At 44.5% G+C, this 23,632-nt stretch overlaps 1 protein-coding gene across 5 annotated transcripts in view; it reads left to right on the top strand.

The window, feature by feature from the left end:
- cux1b (cut-like homeobox 1b) overlaps positions 1 to 23,632 on the top strand; it is an 87,447-nt gene that overhangs the window by 56,880 nt on the left and 6,935 nt on the right. Inside the window, exons 7-23 of one of the 5 annotated variants that reach the window (XM_054795259.1) lie at positions 785 to 861; positions 952 to 1,018; positions 6,171 to 6,219; positions 7,546 to 7,650; positions 9,635 to 9,817; positions 9,923 to 9,981; positions 10,186 to 10,228; positions 10,364 to 10,460; positions 11,499 to 12,293; positions 12,977 to 13,060; positions 13,409 to 13,510; positions 13,589 to 14,136; positions 14,266 to 14,407; positions 15,025 to 15,312; positions 15,423 to 15,611; positions 16,786 to 17,050; positions 17,174 to 23,584. In XM_054795259.1, the coding sequence (XP_054651234.1) occupies positions 785 to 861; positions 952 to 1,018; positions 6,171 to 6,219; positions 7,546 to 7,650; positions 9,635 to 9,817; positions 9,923 to 9,981; positions 10,186 to 10,228; positions 10,364 to 10,460; positions 11,499 to 12,293; positions 12,977 to 13,060; positions 13,409 to 13,510; positions 13,589 to 14,136; positions 14,266 to 14,407; positions 15,025 to 15,312; positions 15,423 to 15,611; positions 16,786 to 17,050; positions 17,174 to 17,666 (3,586 nt within the window). In that variant the 3' untranslated portion in view covers positions 17,667 to 23,584. Of the gene's footprint in view, positions 1 to 784; positions 862 to 951; positions 1,019 to 6,170; positions 6,220 to 7,545; positions 7,651 to 9,628; positions 9,818 to 9,922; positions 9,982 to 10,185; positions 10,229 to 10,363; positions 10,461 to 11,498; positions 12,294 to 12,976; positions 13,061 to 13,408; positions 13,511 to 13,588; positions 14,137 to 14,265; positions 14,408 to 15,024; positions 15,313 to 15,422; positions 15,612 to 16,785; positions 17,051 to 17,173; positions 23,585 to 23,632 lie in introns of those variants that run through there. The other 4 variants (XM_054795257.1, XM_054795260.1, XM_054795262.1 and 1 more) reach the window with 4 other exon arrangements.

The following is a 23,632-nucleotide window of genomic DNA, read 5'->3' on the forward strand; positions in this document are numbered from 1 at the left end:
ACATTTTAATTTGAAAACTGTTGAAAATTTTAGTTGAAATGATCAGTTGTTTTGTTTTTTTAAACACAGGACGAATATATTGTGTTGCATGTTTTGGCATCAATCCTCTTGTTTATTATAAGAGCTCATTACCCAATTCAGACATATACACGAAGATGAGTAGCCCCTTTTGTATTTCCTGTACGTCAGTGTTTTATGGTCCCCTTCCTGTCTGCAGAGGGCTGACTTCCTGTGTCTGAGAGGGCCAGTAAATGGATGGCACCTTTTGATACGTGGCTTCTTCAAGTAGCGATGGAATGAGATGAAAGGATGAAATTGAGGGCAGAAAAAAAATGGAGATGACAGGAGAGAGACGGCTCGGCGGAGAAGGGAGGGGTGGGCATCAAAGAGTGTCATAAAGACGCTCTTTGTGCTAGATTATTGATGTTTTTACATGCCGTGGCAATTTCTCAGCAGATCCTAACTTTTTATACGCTAAGAATGAATCTATTTTATCCTTGTGGTTTTTTGTAGCCCCCATGCCTCCCCACGCTTCCTCGACGCTCCCCACCCCGGGTGCTGAGTGCCCCAGTGGCTAGACATTCCTGCCTAATAGGGCTGCTTAATGAGGAGTGGGTTGTGTTGGAGGGATTTTTTTTGGTGGTGGTGGGGGGGGGACACTTCAGAGATGGTGGGAAAATAGAGAATAGCTGCAGTTGTCACAAAAGTGTGAGCCCAGGACTTACTGACGCAGTGGATCTGTGACTTTGTGCTCTCTGTAACATGACTTGTCTGTCTTGCTTAGGAAACTCCAGGAGAGCCAAGATTCCATGTCGTCACGGTTGGAAGAGGCCGAGCACAAGGCCCAGTCCCTCCAGACAGGTAATCCACCTAAACACTTGATCGAAAAAAAAAAATCTTTAAAAAGCTATTGAGTTCACGTTAAAAAGTCACTACTTCTGTATTTTCCAGCACTTGAAACAACTCAGGCCGAGCTCTTTGATTTGAAGACAAAATATGACGAGGAATCCTCAGCAAAGTACGTGTCTCACTCATTTGGGTGTGCATTTTTTTTTGTATGAGACTCTTTCTCACTTTCACCACCTCCATAGTCTGTTCCTGTTCCTGACATAATCATCCTGTTTAGTACACCTCTTTACTTGGAAACTCCCTCTGCTGTCCGAACAGCTGGATAGTCTCCCACAAAGCTGAGCGGCCTCCAAATCCCAGCATTACCCCACACGCTGTAAATACTGACGGGCACTGTGATGTGTTCTGCCGCCACAGCAAACACAGTATTTCCTTATAGTGCATTTATTTCAAAGCACTACCCAACATGCAGCATAATGCCAAACCTGTGGAAACATGATGTCGACGGGGGGGGAAGGAGATGTCTATGAGCACAGATGTGTATGCAAATGTCCACATCAGTTAGAATTTGGCATGGTGATCAGAAAGTGGATTTATTGAATGTGTGTGGGTTTTAATTTGATCATCTCATGTCCTCAATCCTGCTTTTTAGTCGATTTCCAAAATAATAACTGGCATTTAGAGGGGCAAGTTGAGGTTACCAGTAGAATACACACCATGCATGCCTTCTTTTCAGTGCTTATGTATGTAGTAGTACTGTACATAGTTGGAGATACCAACAAATACAACAATTGTTGATCTTTAGGAACTGTGTACGCATCATTCTCTCCCTTGGAAATGTACTCATCAAGCAACAAATGTATGGTGGCAAGGAAACCTGCAAAGCTTTACCCTCTGGCTGGATTTGAATCCAGATTTATTGAGTTCTTTACACCAACCATAACATAAAACGTCTTTGTAAATGTTGCCATTTTGCTGACGGATGCTCTCGTCATACTTCCCTTCCCCCTCCGGAGGCAGGCCTACGTCGTCCTCAGTCTAGCAAGAGGGACAGTCCAAATCATTCCATTTCTGACACCAGTTCTTTTGAAACTCTGAGTTGTATCCTCAGATGATTTTTCTGGTTCTATCCCACACGTGTCCTGTCACACTGGGAACGCCACAAATGGCCTCTCACGGAGGCTTTGTGGAGTCAGTGGTATCCTCAACCTGGTTTTAAACCCAGGACTATAGGGTTGAAAAACCTACAAACAAGAGACAGATTGTGTACACAACTAGACATATACAGTATATGGAATAGAAATGCCCATCCGTACATGAACTATACATCATTTGATAAACCCTCCCCACTCGTTCTCCATCTCCCGACATCTCCTGCTTTGTGCTACATGTGTCCAGCTTTCATTTGTAAAAACAGCTTGTGATTCATGGAGATCATGACTGATGAGGGATCGTGAGATCGGGCGTCTTCAATACTTGAGTAGCGACAATCCATCAGTATTGATCTTTTCTAGCGCTAGCAGAGATGAGTACAGAAGCTTTTCCTTGTCAGCACCCAACACTGTGAAGTGCCACTTTATGACATTCACACTCTCTTGTTCCCTTGGGTGAGAAACCAGTGCTGACCATTTAAAACCACTCAAATTATATTCCGAAATGCCCAAATTATTCAGTAAAGACGGAAACCCTAATCAATAGTGTTTGCACTCTCTAAGACAAGCCATAAAATGGTTTACTTTGAATCCACTCAATCCACACAAGCACAGCAGATTATCAATTTAGCTTTCAGGTTCCATCCCCCCACTCCATTAAATGTGTCTTGGCCCAAACTCACCTTGTCTATCCATTAACAGAGTTGTTAAATCGATTGGCTGTTACAAACACATCGATTTGATTTTACTCTATGACTTTTTTTCTCCCTCTCTATGTTATCTTTTATCTTTTTGTGAGTGTTGAAGGAAAGGCCACAGGAAGATATTGCATACAGTGCAATGGCATCAATCAATACCTTTTTATAGACCAACTGCAGTTTCCCCCCTCTGAAACTCCCCCCGCCCCCCATCCATATTGCACTCTTTTCTCTCATTTATTTACTCTTTCACCTTTTTCAGTCCCTCTATTTCCCCTTTTATGTTGCATTTTGAAAAGGCCTGTATAGTAGGTCCTATTTGCTGGCATAGGCTAATAAACACATGCCTGCCCACATCCCTACGCATGCTCATGTACACATCCAAACACACACACACACACACACACACACACACACACACACACACGCGCTCGCTCGTTCACTCGTGAGCCTGAGGCAGTCAGGGTCCTTGACTATGTGGCGTGCTGTGATCTGAAATTTTAATGCAACGCTTTAAAGCACACACAAACCCTCTCTAACCCTGCACCCTCCCAGTCCTTGGAGTCCTTCCCCCCCGTTTACTGCTTGGCTGAGCAAATCGCCAGTGTTTGGCTGAACACAACTTTTAACCCTTTGACTGCTTCACATTTTGGCACCGCAGAAAACACAGAATGCATACGTGCACGGTTTTCACACAAGCGCCGGCATCCGCGCGCACACACTTGCTCTGAACTTTTCGCTAAGGAGGCCATTGCGTGACAAATCTCCCATCCTCTTGCTGCATTTGGGTAATCTGCCTTTTAAAACACACACATACGCACACACTTGAAAGAGAATTTGGTCGATGTTGCAGTGCTTGGGAGTGTGTGAGTTCCAGCGGGAAGCAGGCCTGCAGATGTAGAGTAACCCCCCCTCTCTGCTAGCTCTCCGAGAGTCTGCCTGGCCGCGCTTTACCCGTTTAGTCACTATTAAAGATTAATGATATATTGATCCACGGCCCTGCAGGATGCTGTGTGTTTGTGCACGTGCATGTGTGCTAATGTGTACCCTTTATCTGTGTGTAAAGACTGGGGGATACATTTGGGGAATGCGTATTTAATTGTTGATGATTAGGGAGCAGTGCATACGTTTGTACGTGTTTCCTGTTTGCATATCAAGCCTTGACACACACCCACGGTGACACTCACAACTAGCTTCTTTTTAAGCCTCCTTGAAATTCTCAAGGTACCACACTGTGGAAATGCAACGTGGAGAAGGCTGGGGAAAGAAAAGGCAATGGAGGGATGAAAGCTGGAGGGCAAAATAAAAAAGCAAGCCGGGGTCTGGAGGCTACTGCAAGGAAGAAGGGATCAGAGTGTGATAGAGGAGGGAAATGAAAATCTAAATCGGGGAATATCCTGCTGGCAGCGAGGACAGGCTTGGGGGGGGGGGGTAGAAGAGAGCAGGAAAGTAGATGAGTTGAGGAGAAAGGAGAGCATCAGACATAAGTGTGGAAAAGAGCGAGAGAGAGCATGATAAGAGATGAAAAGGCCTGTCTGAAATGGAGGAAGTACAGTAACAGCTTAAAGGCTCTGGGCGTGTTTCAGAAGTCCTCCAGTGCTCACTGATGTCACCGGGTGCATCCAATGGCTTGTATGCCACAAAAAGTGTGTGTGGGCTTGCATGTTGTTGGTGTGTATTTTGAATGTGCAGCCACTCTATAGCTCCTCCCTGTGGCAGCTCTGTTAGATAGTAATACATTCTTTATGCTAAAAACAAGACCCCTTCGAAACGTTGCTGTTTTTGTGTCCAATTGGTGCAGAGGCGCTAGCCTTCCCAGCGCCCGACCGACTGTGTCAGGATACGCCGAAAATCCCTTCCCTGTGATCTCCTTTGGCCCTCAGCCTCTAGCTTTGCCTTTATAATTCCCAAATACAGCCAAATCCAAAGGTTATTTAAGAAGACTTTGTGCATCTGTACTTTGATTAAATGATCACATTTGGAGCGGGAGTGCTCAGTGTATTTGGGTTGCATTACTATATCCATAAACGCTCTCCATTACAAGCTTTTCTGGCTTGTTTGGCTCTCTGACCTCACATTTGTGCGCGGGAGAGTGTGCACGCCGCTCTCTCGCACACTATAGCTTAAGACAGGATAAAAGCTGGTGAGGTAGTGTCCTATTATGTTGCCTAAATGCATACCAGATCCTTTTAACTCGGGGAAAGAATAAAAATGAAGAGTGAAAAGCTCTTCCACCCTCATCTGACTTTTTTTTTTTTTTTTTTTTTTTTTTTTAGTACATCGCCTTTGGCACATTGTTGACCTAATATCAACTGTGTCTGTTTTGTTAAACACATTCAAATCAGTAGTATAAAAGCCTATGGGACATAACACTGTTTCTCATAGTGTGACACACACATACAAAAGCTGCGTGGGTCTTTGGGTTTGTTGTCAAAAGACTGCAGCAGATAATAAAACAGTAGCTCTCATGCGCTAGTCCATGTACGCACTCAATACAGCTTAAGCAATACACGCAAGGTAAAAGTCACACTTGTGGAGCGATCAGCGGGTTTACAAAGGCTGAAGCCCATGCTACAGGAAGTGGTGGTAGCGACAAAATTTGCCCCGAGTGCGACTCTCTTTTAATTTTTGAGCTTATGATGTCGTGACTGTTACACCAAAAACACCAACATGCACCTTAACAGTATTATTATTATTATTACTATTAATATAGTAACTATTGCAAAAGTGAGTGCACCCCTCACATTTGTGCGAAAATGTTATTCTATCTTCTCAAGGGACAATACTATAGAAATGAAACTTGGGTTTACTTGAGAGTAGTCTGTGTACAGCTTGTATAGCAGTATAGTATATTTCTGTTTAGTGGAAATGACTTCAACACACGGCCATTATTGTCTCAATTAGAGGGGTGTCAAATACAGGATGTGACGTGCACATCATTGACAGGCTTTGCATATCTTAGTCATGTCAATCACAACAGAAGCTTATCAAACTGTTTTTGACTTAAGTTGAATAAAGAGGCAGCATTATGGGATGCACTCCTGTTGTCTGACCTCTTGCAAGTGAGAGGTGAACCGTGGCCTCCATCCAAACCATTAGCCAGACACAATCACACAGCTTCATAGCAGATTAGTCTTCTGTATTAGGATTTAGAGCTCTATTAATATAATCCCTCTGTTTTAGTGTGGCCTAGGTTTTAGGGGGCTTACATGTGCGCATAGAAACACACACTTAACTACATGTGTGCACGCACAGATACAGGCTGTTTAGGTTAGAGGGTTCACAATCAATGGATCAAGGTGAAATTTAGACGGTATCTTAATGGACACAACACAAGCATGGCCTAAATGGGAGTGTACTCGCACGTTAGTGAGCGTTCCGTGTCCTTTTCGTACCGAGAATTGCATGTCTCTGTGATTTGAGTTATGTGTTGTCTCATTTAACACTGTAGTAACACAAATGTCTTCCTCAGGGCCGACGAGATTGAGATGGTGATGACAGACCTTGAAAGAGCCAATCAGGTAAAGCATACTGCCCCTCAAACTGACATTTGTCTTGAAAAACGTGATGCAAGAAATACATTTTGATGTGCGTTGTATAAATGTAGTTTACTGTTTTTTTTATTCATCCCAGTTGGTCCACTGCATCCAATGGCAACGACAATAACATTGTAAACAGTTGTTTTGCCCTGTCTGCTGTTTTATTTTCATGATTCACTGGCAAATGCAGCTGTGCTTGTACTCATATTATCTGCACAGAACCAATGAACACATGTCTTGTATCGAGCTATATTTACTGCATTGCATTTGTGAAGGCCCCTTGTTTGTTGTTTAATTTATTACACACACTAACCCCATCCAGCTGAAACAGGCCCCTTAGCGCGCCCTCTGCTCCTGCGCTGTAAATATTCCTGTGGTATCTGTTAATGTCATTGTTGTTAACTTTCATTATTAGCCCAAGAGTATGATTTGTGGCTAAAGGGTTAGCATAGGCATGTAATGTTAATATTAGCCTAAAGGTTAGCACACTGACGATAATGCCACATCCACACGCACACGCACTCTCGCATGCACTATTCACACTTCTGATTTGAGGTTTACAGAGGATGACAGCATGGCCGCCAGCTCAGCCACAGACTTTTTATACGCTTTTATAAGGAGAAAATGGAAAACAGCGTTTTGCTTTTGCGACTAGGCAGTCCGGCTCCCCTCCCCGTCAATAGCGGCTCCCAATGTGGTTGCAATTAGGAACGCCATGGAATCTGCTGCCTGTAACTCCTAATGACGGCCTTGTTTACCCGTGTTACTGATGACTCCCGACTGGAGCGTGGCAGTTTTGGCCGTAAAAACAGGCAGCGGGTGTCATCTCAATTTTCTGTACCAATGTAATATTTTATTTTATTGAACTGAAGGAAAAACCTCCCTCCTTCTGGTTTGAATGCTGGAAGGACTAGAACTGCTGCCATATACACTGAAAGATGCATTGAAATCTAGAATTTTGCGTTTAAATATTCTTTGAGCTGGAAAAAAATGTTATTAACAACTTTAGCTCCACTCACTCCACCCTCAGATCACCATGAAATGGTTGCTCCAGGACAGATTCTTATTATCTTGAGTTAGTGGCATGCCAGTGCCATGCAATGTCAGCATCTCGCTCACTCTCATGCCACACGTATTAAAGTTTTGGGGTCTTCCTCTGGGGGGTTTGAGAAAATGTACACAAAAGAACATAACACATGAGATTCAGATTCAGATTGGAGCTGCATAAACATGACATTAATCGTGTTTGACTGTAAGAATCGCCACTTTTTTTCCCCATCTTCTGAGAGTTTCTCCATCTCCTTGCAGCGAGCTGAAGCAGCACAAAGAGAGGCTGAGTCACTGCGGGAGCAGCTGTCCTTGAGTAACCAATCCCAGCGAGCTGCCAGCCCGACCAAGGCCGACCCCGACACGGTAACGCGTCTCGCCGCCATACTGATTTACCGCGTAGCAGATAAAGCGGTATTGACGGGCTAAAGATCAGCGGGCCCTTTTACTTCAGAGGTGATCATGTGATCACAGCAGCTATTAATTGATCACAGTTGTCATCAGTCTTCAAGGTTGTGTGGACTGTCTCAGGAGTTGCTACCTCATGATTGGTGCTGAGAATAGTTTTAGTTAATAGTGTTTGCGGAACAGGACTATACAGTTCACTCTTGGAACTTCCCTGGAGGCTGTTCAACCTCTGATTTGTTGTCCAAAAAATTCTCCCACTAAGAAAGGCTGTGTTCCCTCGCTCCATCGCGGTTCACCTTTTGCGGACTAATGCTTTTGCTGATTTTTTTGTGTGTGCAATTGTAGTGCTTAAAAAAAATTACAGCGTATGAACGCCGTTGCAGGCCAAGCCTGGCCCTTTAAGAAAAATTGCATTGAAGAAAGTTGAGCGTTGTAGTTTTCTGTGTTCTGATTGGCCGAAGACAGTCTCCTGTTGTGGTCATGGCCATACATGGCTAGCAAACTAGCTAACCGTGTGGGCTGTTTGCTCACCGCCAATCCTGTAAACAATAGAAGGAACAGAAGAAGCCAACCGTGCGACTCCGAACGCTGCATAAACCCACAACGGCGACAAAATGCTGCGCACCCAAATGGCAGAAGAAGCCAGCTACCGCACACGCCAAAGGAACGCGTCTGCAGGGCGCCACCACGGAACAAATGAATCCTCGGCTCACGGAGGACGACGCGGAGGAAATAAACACGAAGGCAGGAGCAACACACTTCAACAAGGACACAAAAATGGCACAGCCAAACAGCGAAGAGCCACGGCCCGAGGAGCGAAACACATGTGACTCACTTAACAATTTCTTGTGTCCAACCGAGTAGGTTGTTCATTAAAATTCAAATTAAATTGAATGCCTATCTGAGAAAAGTGTATAAAGTGTATGGTGAGGGGCTTTACAGCCTTGAAACACATCATAATTGTAAAAAAAAATTATGCTGTCTACTTCGCGTATTTCACTTACTGCGGGCTATTTTGGGAACCTATCCCTCGCGATAAACAAGGGAACACTGTAATACAAACAGACACTAACATAAAAGTTTTTAAGATACTGTACAGGTTAATGTTGTGTAAGTAACATTTTACAGTTAATTGTCATGCGCACGAACTCACAAAAGTGAGTACACTCTTCACATTTGAGCAGCCACTTTATTATGGCTTTTCAAGGGACAATATTATAGAAATGAACTTTGCCTGCTGTCAAACGTGGTGGTGGTAGCGTCATGGTCTTGGGCTGCATGAGTGCTGTCTGCTCTTGGGAACTGCGGTTCATTGACGGAAACATAGATTTCAACATCTACTATGGCATTGTGAAGCAGAGCGTGATCCCCGCCCTTTGGAAAGTGGTCCACATGTCAGTTTTCCAACATGAAAACACACCTCCAAGATGGCAAGTACTTTGTTGAAGGTGATGGAGTGGCCGAGAATTTTTCCAAACCTGAACTTGATTGAGCACCTGTGGGACATCGTCAAGCGGAATAAGGTGGAGGAGCACAAGGTGTGGAACATCCACCAGCTCCACCAGTAATGTCGTCATGGAGGATTGGAAGAGGATTTCAGTAACAACCTGTGCAACTCTGGTGAATGCCATACCCAAGAGAATGGATTTTTTTTTTTTACATGACTGTATATATACAGTATATTTATAATATAGCATGTGAGAATTATACATGTACTCACTTTTATGAGCTACTGTGACAAAAGAAGTTATAAAAGTAATTGAATTTTATATTAAAACTTTAAAAATTTAACAAACTGTGTAGTGACCATACATGCATGTACGTCACAACAAACAAAGAATTTCTGTTATGTGTGCCCTTTAGCCCATTTGCGATTTATGTAAATATTTTTTTCAGTTCATGTTTGCTGTCAGATTAAACTGCTGTTGTCTTGTAGGAACAGGCAGCAGAGGTGGCATCCCACTCAAGTCTAGAGGTGGAGCTCAGGGCCAAAGAAAGGGAGACTGCACAGCTGGTGGAAGACGTCCAGAGACTGCAGGCCAGCCTGACCAAACTCCGAGAGACCACCAGCACCCAGATCACACAGCTGGAGCAGCAGCTTAGCAGCAAGACAGCCGTTCTCAAGGTAGCACAAGAGCCTTCTCTGGGAGTTTTATTTTGGCATTTCTTTGTAATATTACGCATTCTATGTTAGTTTCAGAACTTGGTAAAGTTGTTGTGTTATCCACAGGAAGTGGAGGAGAAACTTCAAAAGCAGGCAGACTATGAGGAGGTGAAGAAGGAGTTGGGGTAGGTGCAAACACATTGTGTGCATGTTTGTGTTGAATGCAGTTCTATTTATTGCATGTGGTTTATTGCAAGTTCAACAAAGCATGTCCTCATTTCAGATGATGCATGTCAACAGCTTGATTGTCTCTCTTTTACTGCCCCCCTTAACCTACTTTGACCACATATTGTGTCAAATTATTATAGTGAGATCTTTTCTGTTCTCAGTATTCTGAAGTCAGTGGAGTTTGGAACATCAGACTCCGTCCAGGTAAACGTGTCTCTTGCTGCCTTATTACGACCATAGTTAGGACATTAATTAATAACTGGAAAATTATAATTATGAGCTTTTAAATTGGGTAGGACAAGTTCATTATGTTTCTTAATCTGCTTCTGTCGTCATCAGGATTCATCCAAACCTCTGGAGGTGCTGTTGCTGGAGAGGAACCGTAGTCTTCAATCTGAGAGTGCTGCACTGCGCATAGCCAACACGGAGCTCAGTGGTAAGTTTGAGGTTTTAGGAAGGTCCACCTTTACAGTATTCCTGGAGGAGGCTACGTGGGGCTCACGAGGGCTGCAGGTAAGGTTGTGCAGGTGTAGCGCATAGATGCATGAAAATACATGCGTCTTGCTTCTTTTTCTCTGAGAATACACAAAGGTGCTGTATTGTTTTACAAACATAATGTGGTGTCATTTCATATTCACCCTGCACACAAAGGGACGCACTAACAAATGCAATAGCAGGTCAACCTTAAGAGTAGTGAAGTTGCACAACACCACAAATGAGGACAACATACTATGCTCCCCTATCCACCCGCCCACCCTTACATCAGGACCCCTGCAACAGTGTTTATGGGTTTGAAATGTCATAGCTTTAGGCTTGAATAGCTGAGTAGCTCTGAATTGATTAACATTCACAGTAAGGGGAGCCTACTGTCTTCCTCAATCATGTTAAGTCTGAATGGTTATGCATTTGAATAATATTGCTTTCTGCTCCTATCCTCAAGATGGATTCTTGTAGTGAAAAGACTGAGGAGAAAAAAAAACAAAACATGTTTTTATATATATGTATTTTTTTTTATTCATGTTTATTTGAAAAGTTTGGTCTTTACTCTGATTCAGACCTGTACTCTTAGCCATTGGTGGCATTGATTTCTATTCTGTTCAACCATAAAGTTTTTTTTTGTCCCTGGATATATTTAATGAACTAAAGACTTGTTACTGCATCAGCAGTTGGACAATCACTCTACTGCAGCATGGATGAGGACACACATATGGTCTGTGGACATCAGTCCTCTTTCCCTTAATGACACAGTGTCAATTGTTTGTTTTGTCCTGATTTTTTTCCCTTCCAGGCTGTGACTTACAAGAAAGGTTGAAATCACAAATGCATGGGCATTTTGTCTGGGGGGGTTGGCAAAAAAGGAAAACTCACTAATTTGGAAAAGACTTAAGTTAATTTCGTGTTTCTTCAATGTTTCTGGAACCCCTTTTTTGTTGACTCCCCCCATAATGCATGGTGTGTTTGACCTTTCTTGTAGGGCCAGCCGGGCGGAAAGGGACAGAAGAGTCGACACCCAAGGAGGAAACCAGCGACCCCTCTTCTTCGCCCCCTCCTCCCCCTCCTTCTCTCCCTTCCTCCTCGCAGCCTCCCCTGTCTCGCACTCACACGGATGCCCTCAACACTGCCACCACCACCAGCAGCGGGGAAACGCACCCATTCACTCCTACGGGCATTGGACAGGACTTCTACTCTCCAGTCTTCCCGCTGGTGGGTGGTAAGATGGCTTTGAACTCCTTAATCCAGCGGCAGCTGCTCCAGACCTTCTACTCCAAAGCATTGCAAGAGTCGTCTGGGATCCCCAGTGGGGCTCTACTGTTCACCCCCTTCACTCCGACCCTCAGCTCCATCCCTACATCCACCCCCGGCTCCGGGTCTGCTGCCATCCCTCTGGCGGCCAGTAGCCCTCAGCCACCCCCAGCCAGCCCAGACATGGCTCCTGTTAACGGGAGCAGCACCGCTGGCAGCGCCCCCTCGCCATCCCCGAGCCACTCCGACGCCACCACAGGGAGCGTTTTGGATGGGGAGGACATGGACACAGCAGAGATCGCTCGGCAGGTGAAAGAGCAGCTGATCAAGCACAACATTGGTCAGCGTGTGTTTGGCCACTACGTGCTGGGACTCTCCCAGGGTTCAGTCAGCGAGATCCTGGCCAGACCAAAGCCGTGGAACAAACTCACCATCCGGGGGAAGGAGCCCTTCCACAAGATGAGGCAGTTTCTGGCTGATGAGCAGAACATTCTTGCTCTACGCAGCATCCAGGGACGGCAAAGAGGTGAGTTTGTGCATCTTGTAGCATATGTGTGTTTAAAGCATGTGTGTGCGTGTGCGTGTGTGTATGTGAACAGCCCTGCACAGAGCCATTGATCAGCTTGTCAATAAGGACTCGCCTTTATATTTTTCTTCCTCTCTCTAACTCCCATCCTGCGCCCCATCTGTGTGTCCTGAATTAGTTCATAGACACACACACACTCATCCCAGGAGCCTCTCCTAGCTATTGTGGTCAATACAGAAACCTTTCACACATCAATAGCATTGATTGGTGAGAGCTTGGAGGATAGCTGAGGTACTGCTTACTGTGGGTGGATTCGATTTAGACTGGGCCTGCTTTTGTTAACGCATCAGGACATTTGTAGATGGAAGGTGGTCTCAGTGGTACACAAAATATCGCAAAGTCTACCACCTTGTCTTAAAGAGAGCCTGTGTAAAAGTAACATGGCAGTTAGTAAGCAGGCATATTGTCATTTTGTCGCACACTAGTGGTTTAGTAGATCAGTAATGCTGTCGGATGTAGAGCATCCCCACATGGTGAAGATCAGTGTATTTCTAGAACTGGATAAAATTACCCACACATTACATTAACTTACAGTACATTATAGGGAACCACATAGTGTGCCAGTTAGACAAAAAAAACACACAAGTGCTGTAACATAGTGTGTGGTATATTGTTTTTAACAGAGGGCTCAGGCCAGCCCCAGCTTAGCCGAGTGTTTCAGGATGTTCCGAAGCGGAGAACCCACTCCAATACAGCTTCACACACAGGTCTGTCCCCTTCACACGCAGATTCTAGCACGTTCTGTCTGTGTGGCATGTTTGTCTCAGGGTGAACTGTATCTCAAGTGTGTGTGCGTGTGTGTTGCGTCGACTAATTGGCGGTCCAGTCAGCATAATTGTGCCTTGATGGTAGCTGCACAGTCAGAATGACAAAGCCAGCATGTGCATTGAGGAACTTTACTCAGTGTAGTTACCTTTGTGGTGGGAATGTTCTTTGTACTGTGACATTTTGATGAAATATTCCATTATAGTTGTCTTTACCGCCATATAGTTTGGTTTCCTACCTATTAATGTGTTCATTTCCTTCTCTCTTTTTTTTCCCCCCTCTCCTTCCAGGGAACATCACTGCTCGTGTCCGAACTCCAGATGCCGGTTCAGATGAGGCCATCAAGTCCATTCTAGAGCAGGCCAAAAGAGAGCTGCAGGTGCAGAAAGCCGGTGAGTGTAAATCTCTTGTCTTCCATCAAGTCCTGTGATGTTTCTGGATCCTCTATCATTCGTTTTCTCTTCCACCAGATTTGTCCCATGTACAAACCTCATACGTAGGCCTGAAAGGAGGGGGTGGAAGCGGTATAGGAGGAGGTGGGGGCAGCGGGTCAGATGAGGCAATCCGCTCCATCCTGGAGCAAGCTCGCCGAGAAATGGAGGCCCAGCAGGCTGCTTTGGAGCCCATCCTCAAAGCATCATCTTCCTCATCCTCCCTAGTGTCACTGTCTCAGAGAGACCTCATGAGTTCACCGCTTACTGCTCCCCTCCCCCCATACAATCCCCTGGCACTGTCCCTCAAGAAGCCCCCCAGCTCTCTGTTGTCCTCGCCCTCCTCCCCGTCACCAGTGTTGGACTTCAGCTCCAGCGTGAAGAGGGAAGGCAGGTCCTCTTCAGGGATTGATGCGACAACGGATGGAGCTCTACGGCAGGGTCGGACCTCCGAGGGGTCAGCACGCTCAGGAAGTGGTGCTGCAGGAGTGGGTTACTGGAGAGAGCAGTGGTGGAGCAGCATGCACACGGACCACCGCAGGCCTGCAGCAGGAGAGGAGAACCACAACCAGGAAGACTCCAAAGAGGTGAGGGCGGACTAAACTAAAGTTATTGTATGTGTGCTTTCGCTCTGCCCCTTTCTGTTTGCATTACTGCTAATAGTTTGACTCTACAGCAGTTGCATGTCTGAGCCGTTTCCCTGGTGTGTGCTGTAGGGAATACTGAGTGACAGTCTGTCTCGAAACAAGCCATGGAACAAGCTGAACCAGAGGAACCGGGAGCCATACCTGCGCATGCAGCCGTGGCTCAATGGAGACCAGGGACAAAACGCACACATCCAACAAGCTCAGAACCAAGGTACATAAATCCTACAGCAGCACACATCACTGTATTGGCACAAGCAGGCTCCTTTGGCCTAGTCTTTCTCTGACAGACTGATTAGAGCTACTGTATTTGCAAGTTGCTGCGGTCTGCCTGTCAATCACGCCATCTTCCCTCTATCACACTCTCCCTCGCCTGACCCTGCATTCCCCCATATCCCTAACTCCTCCCACCATCCCCCATCCTCGGTGCTGTGGCAGTGTCAGCCAGCAAGCTGCTGGTTTGTCATGTCATAGACAAGTTAGTGTTGCAGCGCCAGATGGCAGCTTTGTGTGTGTGTATGTGTGTGTATGCATGTGCGTGTCTGTGTTTCTCTCTGGGGGTGTAAACAGCAGCTAATGTACACTGACAGCTCCTCATGACTGCTCTCTTCCAGCCTGCTGAGCTGCACAGCAGCACTACACAGGCAGAGACAGGGAGATGAAGGAAGGAGCAGGAAGCCAAAATAGCGTCAAACTAAAAACTTAAATACCTTAGCTGTTTGTTAAATAGGAATTTGATTTAATATGACTCGAAGCCTGTACAATATGGGGATAAAACTGTTTTTGCGCATACATGTCTCATGTTGTGTTCTCCCTCTTTTCCACAATCAGAGGGTACACCCAAAACGTCAGCAAGCTGTAGCCCCGCTCCAGAGTCACCTCTCAGTTCCGCTGAAGAGTCTGTCAACGGCCTAGCAGGGGATCTGCTCACATCACAGTCGTCTGGTCTCAAGCCCACCTCTGAGGATCCTTCATGTGGGGATTCTCAGCCTGGCACACCGCTGCCTATACCTGGTCACTCGGGTTTAAGCATTCAGGAGATGGTTGCAATGTCTCCTGAACTCGATACTTATGCTATTACCAAGAAGGTGAAGGAGGTGCTGACTGATAACAACCTTGGTAAGACTGTAATACTGACGGTAATACTGAAAGTACTGTATATAGTGTTTGTATTCTGTAGGGTTTGTCCCACTTAAATAATAAAGGGCATTTTTGTTTTTTCTAACCAGGCCAGCGTCTGTTTGGGGAGACTATCCTGGGTCTGACGCAGGGTTCTGTCTCAGACCTGCTGGCCAGGCCCAAACCTTGGCACAAGCTCAGCCTGAAGGGCAGGGAGCCCTTTGTTCGCATGCAGCTCTGGCTCCAGGACCCGCACAGTGTGGAGAAACTCATGGACATGAAACGACTCGAGAAGAAAGGTGTGTATGAAAACGAACATTCCATATAGACCAGCATGCCTTCAGATTTTAAAGAGTGACAAAAAAACCCTTGTGTAATACATATATTTGGTAAGTACATACAGATGAAAGCCACACGCAGCAACCCTTTGAATTACACATGCACATCTGCACAGACAATATCCTTTGTGCAGGACAACCAAGCATGTTGTGCAGATCACAGTCATCTTGGTGTGATGTCAGTAGCAATCAGGACAGCAGACATCACATACTGTATTAGATGTGACAGCTAGGGGACTGCCGCAGGCCTGCTTACTCACAGTCATCAGCACTCCTCTTCATCATTGTCATCATCGTAATCATCATCAGTCTATAAACTTGTATTTTTAATCTTTGCTCTTCTCCTCCATCTCGCCGTGTTCCTTTTTTGTTAGCGTATTTGATAATCGACAAAGCCAGGAGCCTTCATGCTCATAACTGCCACAGTGACCCCTTACCGCCAAATGATGCTTTTTTTTTGGATGCATAGATTTAATAATGCAAATAGGATCAGTGTCTTCTACTTGGTTACAAAAGAAAATAAACACAAGGGTGAACAACACAACCATCTTTGTCATTTTAGTTTGTGCATGCTTTGAGGCTGCTCTCCTTTAAGCTTCATTGAAGACTGTTGACCCCAAAGTAATACAACCCAGAAGCAATGGCCAGTAGTCCTGACTGACAGAAGAAACACACAGACCTACTCTACAGTAACCATGTTTGACCTCTCACCTTTGTGGTAGCAGCCCGTGAGGTAACAACCACTCTAAAGCTTTTTAGGGTGGTCTAACCTTGCTCTGAGGGGGCACCACTAATCCAGCATGTATTGGGGTGGACCAAATGTCAAACAAATGTGAAGCAGCCACAAACTGTTCATTTTCAGCCGCTGGTGCCTGAAGTAAATCGAGCTTCAGCTACTTTTTGTGTGAAATGGAAGCAGGCGTTCATTGTTACTGTTGCTGGGAAGTACAATAGCACCATCTAGTGTCAGTTGAGGATGCGTGCCATGGCCGTGTTAGTTTGCAAAGGTCAGAATTGGAACTATTGACGGCTGGCCTCAAATAAAAAAAATAAATTAAACCCCATGATACTTCGTATTTACCACATGTGTATATTATATTCTCTACAAATAACTTGTTGCATTGTGTCTCTTCAGCCTACATGAAGAGGAGGCTGAGCTCCTTGAGTGATGGCCATTCTGTGGACGGGGGGCTTGTGGGGCCGGACTACGTGCAGGGCTCTCAAAGTCCGGGGCAGCAGCAGCTGAAGAAACCCAGGGTGGTGTTAGGACCCGAGGAGAAGGAGGCTCTGAAAAAGGCGTACCAGCAGAAACCCTATCCCTCCCCTAAGACCATTGAGGAGCTGGCCTCCCAGCTCAACCTGAAGACCAGTACTGTCATCAACTGGTTCCATAATTATAGGTCAGCACAAGTCAACCACAAGTCATGTGTAATGTATTTATGGGCTAGTGTAATATGTACAGACATTTTTGTGTGTTAATGATAAATGTAAGCAGCAGGACTGACCTCGAGTGTATGTTGTAGGTCACGTATCAGACGAGAGCTTTTCATTGAGGAAATCCAGGCAGCTGGAGGAGTCGGGCCTGGCAGTGAGGGGGGCTCCCCTTCCCTCCGTGGGTCTAAATCAGGAGAAGGGGACAGCTGTGACGGTACAGAATCTGAGGGCACAGTGGAGACACGCCAGGGATTCGGTGTCAGCCTGGAGGATCACAGGGGAGTTTGCAAAGACCACGACATGGAGGCTGAGTCCGAGGCAGGGGGCTCTAATAATTCCCCTGCCCAGATAGACTGCGTCCCCCCAGGGTCTAGCTGTGGACCAGGCGGATTGGGGCTCTTCAGTCTCACAGAGGCATCCCCTTGTAGCTCTGCCTCGAGTACTAATATCCCGGCCTCTGGCCCGGCCAGGAATCCCAGGGACAACAATTTGCGGAAGAAGAAAGCGGCCAACCTCAATAACATCATCCACAGGCTGGAGAAGGCTGCTAGCAAAGAGGATCCCTCGGAATGGGAGTTCTAGCCCCCCTCCTGACCATCCTTCGTCCCTCTTGTCTCATAACCTCACAACCTCTAACTTGGACCCCTCCTGCTCTGTTCCAGTTGGAGAGTGGACACAGCCAAAGTCAAGCTCAGCAGCCATTTTTACTACAGAGAAGCTTTCCAAAAAAAAGAGGAAAGAAACAAAGTGTCGTTGGCAAACCCTTAAAAAGAAGATTTACTGAATACCTAGAAGAACAAATTAAGAGAACTTAAGTGTCTCTCCGTTTTTTAACTGAGTTTTGTTTTTGTACTGAGAAAAGCACTTAGCCGTCCTGCTGGCCTCTGGCCCTGCTGTACCTCCCCTCCCATCACCAGCCACTGGTGCACCCGACTGGTTAGCCCTGAGCTGGGGTCTGACCCACAGCCGGGCTAGAAACCTGGACTGGGTAAGACAGGCAAAGGCCTGGAGCAGCAGCTGTCCCAGTGATAGACACTGCTTGATGATAGATAGAGACAGGAACTCTCTTACAAGAACTCTCACTTTCTTAAAGGAGATGTTTTTTTCCGCTCTTCTTCTCACCTCCCAAGTGTCCACAAACCTCCCCTCACTCAGTGAGACGCCTCATTTTTCACACTGTAGAGTGACTGTTACAAACCTTTGCCTTTTTCACTCACTGCGTGTGTGTGTGTGTTTTTTTCTTTGGTATGTTTCGGGGTTGTGTCAGTGTGCACCCGTATGTATGTATGTATGTATGTATGTATGTATGTATGCATGCACACCACAAACGGTGTGTGTGTTGTTTCGATGGCAGCATGTCTGCTTTTGTATCTCACTCCTACACTCTTAAGAGGGTAATGCGAGGCCTGCCGCCTGAGCTGCCATGGTTACTGATGTACGAACTTTGACCTGTTAAGTCCCGTATCCTATCCTGCTGACAGCCATGTGATGGCCAGAAGGATCACTTAATTCCCCACAAACACACACTCATCTGGAAAGGAAGGAGAGAAGGAACCCTTTTTTTTGTCTCCTTAGGTCCTTCTTTAAGGACGAAGGACCACCTCTCCTTTATTTCTTCATATTGCAATTTGGTTGCCAGTAAGAGATTGCACAGTCTTCTGACTCTAAAGAAAACAAAATAGGGAATTTTAGGAAGCATTTTAATTAGTACAAAATAAGCAGAAAATAAAAGAATAACAAGTTACTGTTGTTTTTTTTTTTTTAAGCAAATTAGGATGGAATAATGTTGCATTGTTGAAAAATACGATACAATGAATTCACATAGTACTGTAGCTGGTGATACTTAACTCTTGTTTTGTAGGTTGCCACAGTTTGACCCAGCACTGGATCTGCTTGGGTGTGTGTGCGCATGTGTATGTTGTACGTGTGTATGTTACGTGTGTGTGTGTGTGTGTGTGTGTGTTTTTGCGCGCGCATGTGCGCACGCACTACCAGCTAATTTCCTGTTCACACACACATCTTTTTATAGGCCAAATCAGGAGGAGCGTGTGCGTATGTGTGTTTGTGCGTTTCATGTGCATTTGTATATTTGCCTGCATGTAAGTCAGGGTTGAGGTCAAGTCACTCAGAGTTCAATTTACAAAAGAAGCATAACGGAGCTCCTGGTGATTGGATGGTTTTTGCAATGTACAGTATTTGATTCTATTTGTTTTGCTTTTTGTTTGGAAAGTGAATTCACGCCAACTCTGGTGTGAGTAGTTACACTCTCCTCCAGTCTTTCCTGAATCCAGGGAGCGTTGTTGCATTCAATTCTACTGTATACACTACAAATTTTAAGGCATATCACCTCCTCCTCCTCCTCCTCCTCCTCTTCCTCCTCCTCCTCCTTGTCCCACACAAGCCCTCAGTGCCTGTCAGCCCACTGCCTCCCCTTTGTGTGTATGTGAGTGTGCGTGCACGTATGTGTGCACTTGTGTGTTTCCAATGAGTGTGGGGGGGTTCATATTTCTACTTGCACACACTACAAGTGCACAACTGACACCCTTCTTTTTAAGCTGTTTGACGCGTTACCATTTACATTAATCTCACCACGTAGTATAATATAATGATTTACTGTAGCTCGGTTTTAATGCTATTTTTGTTGTTGTTGCATTTATAGTTTGTTTTTTTTTATTCTGCTTATTTATAGGTGCTGTAATTTTTCATTTAATGTCTTATCATTTGAGTTGTCTATTTTTTAAGGGATTATACTGTTCCTGAGGGCAAGTAACATTTTTATTAGACGTTATAGACTGCCGGCAGTATTGGTTAATATTTACAAAGATGTACTAGTTCTCATTTGTTTGTATATTCACAAATCCTAAAAAAGTTGTAGTGTCATTTCAATAGCTCTTGAATAATGCGTTTGCTACACATCCTGCCCACCCTGAAGCTTTTAGCTTTATTTTCCATGACAGTTATGCTCTCATATTGCTAGCTGAAGAATGAAAAAACATATCAAGATCAGTGATGATTGATAGCATATCCCTTTCCCTGGTGATAATTTCTTGTCATCTTCTGTCAGCTGTATCTTGGACACTCAACGTTCTTCTTTAGATCATCCCCTCCTCAATCACATGAACTTGATGATCAGGTCCGAGTGTATGCTCATTGTCACAAGAAATTACCTAAAGATGAGAAGACATGCTGAAAAGAGGTCATATCTGCCAAATTGAGATTAGACAAGTTGTACCAGCTAGCAGCCTGTGATTATGCAGAATTCTATTCTATAGCAGTCGGTATAGCAAAGCACTTATTAGGACAGGGTCTGTACAACACTACAACAGAGTACCATCCCAGGCTCCTGGGAAATGGTGGCCTTTTATTTGTCAGCGTGGTTGTGAACCAAGCACAGACTCCAACACTAAAATGGAAACAAACGTTGGCTGTTTTCCCCCCCCATATGATGAACTGTGTCCTTTTACAGATGACTTGTGTGACAGAACGGGAACAGGTCCCGTGTAGTTATAATTAGTAACCACCTGATTAGGTTTCCCGACAGAATTCTCCTCCTATATCCTACTTCCTGTTCCCTGGATATACATCCACTGACACTATATGGACAAAAATATTGGAACATATTAAGTCGGAGGATATAGTGCTGTTTCTACAAAATGTTGTAGATCAGAGGTTCTTAACTTGGGGCCCGGGGCCCATTCAAATACCACCACTTTGATTTGTATTCAATAAACTATGTTTAACGTACTTACAGTTTAACAAGGCTAAACCTTGTCAAATGACTTAAAACCATGTGCTCATCACAAATATATTCAAACATAATCTAGCACATACTTACAATATGCCGAACATGTTAACACAAAATACAAAAATACATTTAATTTCCTGCAACAAATTAATTACAAAACTGATGAATTAAATTGAAAATAATAATATATAAAGTAATGGATATGTTTTATTAAGCTGTGAATGAAGTAAAGGGCAAATTCAAGTACAGCCTTATAATCGGCAAATGAATTTTAAACTTTCTTCAGCAGTTTTTATTTTTGCTCTTTTATATATGTGACAAATAAGTCACAACTCAATGTTATTTATGTTATCCTCTTAACAAACTTGTCCATGACTTCTGCTCCAGACTTGCAGCTGTCTTCTTCTGCTTGTGCATTACTGCCACTAGTGGTTTACTTACACCTTGGCGTCTCACGGCCGACACACGCAAAACGATTTTTTGGCGGCCCTCTAGGGGACCCTGTGTGTAGATGAGTGTGGCTGGAGGTCACTGATGTTGGACCATCTCCTTTTGAGGTCATTCCAAATGTGTAAAGCAGGAGTTTGGACCAGCCCCTAATTAAATGACCAATTAGGAGAGGTGTCCCACTAATTTTGTCCATATAGTGTATGCTGGCAGCCTGCGAACCCTGTTGCACAGCATTCTATCCCAAACGTTGTCTTTTCCCGTGGCCATCTTGCAGAGCACCGAAGGCCGCGTCACCTTCGGCCTGCTTGCGCCGGCAGTCGACCACGAGTTTTTATAGCTACTGTAACATTACGCTAAGCACTTAAACCCCATTTTAGTCGTCTTCTCGACCCCACCATTCTAAATCCACATCAGATTTGTGCCTTTAACTGCCAAGCAGGGCACCAAACGTGTGATGTCGAAGTCTGATCCAGTCTGATTTTCTTCAAATGCGCCCCCGCCCCCATCCCAACCCATCGTCTCTCCTGGAGAGGGTGCAGCATGTCCTCGCTGGAAAAAGAAGATAATGAGCTTGTGTGTTCTTAACGACTGACCCATTTGGGCTTCCGTGGGTCTCACAGACAGTTGCTTTTCCCCTCAAAGCATATCTACGTTGTAAATATCTAGTAGCGGCAGAATGAAGGAGGAAGCACGCAGCAAACACTGTAATAACACTGAATTTATTCATAGGGCATTTTTGTTTGTTTTCCTTCTGTGTCAGGTTTGCTGTGATGTCACTGCAGGTATTGAGATGATGTGTGCCAACTGTTTGGAGAAGAGAGAAAAAAGGCTAAAGTGTAAATACGAGTCGGGCAAAGTAGCTACGGAGTCACTTAGTGTCACAGTGTGCTTTTATTTTGAAGGCAGGACGAGAGAAGGGACGATTCAGGACTTTTTCCATGATCCACAGATATTTTTCTACAAATTTAAAGATCAAGATGATTCTATACACTGTTGAATAACATTGTAAAGGTGTAACAGATGCTGTATATCATATCATGTTTTTCTGAAGTCGTAAAGCTTTACTGTATGATCTGTTTTGAAGTAGTGCTTATTCATTTTTTTTTTTTTTTTTTTTTTTGTTCATTGTGATGGAAGCCTGGACAGCAGCACTGGTCACCCTATTCAGGAAAAACCTTTAAAAAAAAAGAAGAAAGAAAGAAAAACCTCAGATGTTTTTTTTTGTAATAATAATAATAATAATAATACTTTTAGACTATATCTAATGAAGTGGGTTTTGTAAAGAATCACTTTGCGGAGCAGCGGTGCTGTATGCATAGCACACAAACTCTAGTTCATACACACCTAATACAGCACAATACACTCATCCTTTCACATCCTTCTTTGCTTTGCGTGTTCCTTTGTTTGTTTGTTTTTTAAAATCCTTTGGAATCATTTCCTTCCTAGAATTCCCCTTCTGGAATGCTCAACATTTCAGTGAGAAAAAAAAAGAGGAAGCAAAAAGCCAAATAGTGATGTAGTCGTTTTGTTGCTACCTTGTTGTCGTCGCCTTCCTTCTGTAGCTTCAACCACAGTGTAGACTGACAACCAAAATGACCCGGGGAGGAGAGAGAGAGAGGGCGAGCTCCTCCTTTCCTCCCCCCTTCCCTCCCCTCCAACTTTGGAAAGCTTTAAAATGTTTGTTGAGGCTTTAGCACCTGTTTTTTTTGTTTTGTTTAGTTTGTATTTAGACCATTTCATCCTGTCATCAACAATGCGGAACACTTTCCCTTCTGCTTAGTTGAAGAGTGTGTGAGCGCTGTGTGTTGTAGTACAAAAAAAAAGGATGCATGACTGTAAAAGGGATGCTTCATTCTCTTCCCCCTCGCCCTCCTCACATCTCAGCACTTCTGTCACACATGAGATGCTGTTTTTCTCTTGTTTTTTTTTCTGTTTTCCTCATGTATCGTTGCTTTCTTTATATCTTTCTATTTACTAAACGTATCATGTTGTTTGTTCTCAGCACTGTAAAACAGTCCCTTCTACAAACATTGAAAAGCAATATCACTGTATGAAACCTTCACAATGTATTTGTTATGATTGACATTTGATTCATCATCATTATTATTCACATGCACCCTAGGTGTGATAATTGAAGTAAATCTCTTTTATACAAATACTACAAGTGTGCTGTGGTAGTTTGTTGGTGTAAACAAGTATTCTCAGAGAAAAAGGTTCACTTTTAAGATGTTTATGTCATTTGCAGCCCTCCCCCCACACACAGGTGAGTGCCTTCTATATAAATCACAATAATTGCAAAGGCAAATGAGTAATCCAGTGTGTGCAGGAAAAATAATATTCTCTTCTTTCTGCC

Source organism: Dunckerocampus dactyliophorus, chromosome 12 (assembly GCF_027744805.1).
Source record: "Dunckerocampus dactyliophorus isolate RoL2022-P2 chromosome 12, RoL_Ddac_1.1, whole genome shotgun sequence".
Taxonomy (NCBI): Eukaryota; Metazoa; Chordata; class Actinopteri; order Syngnathiformes; family Syngnathidae; genus Dunckerocampus; species Dunckerocampus dactyliophorus.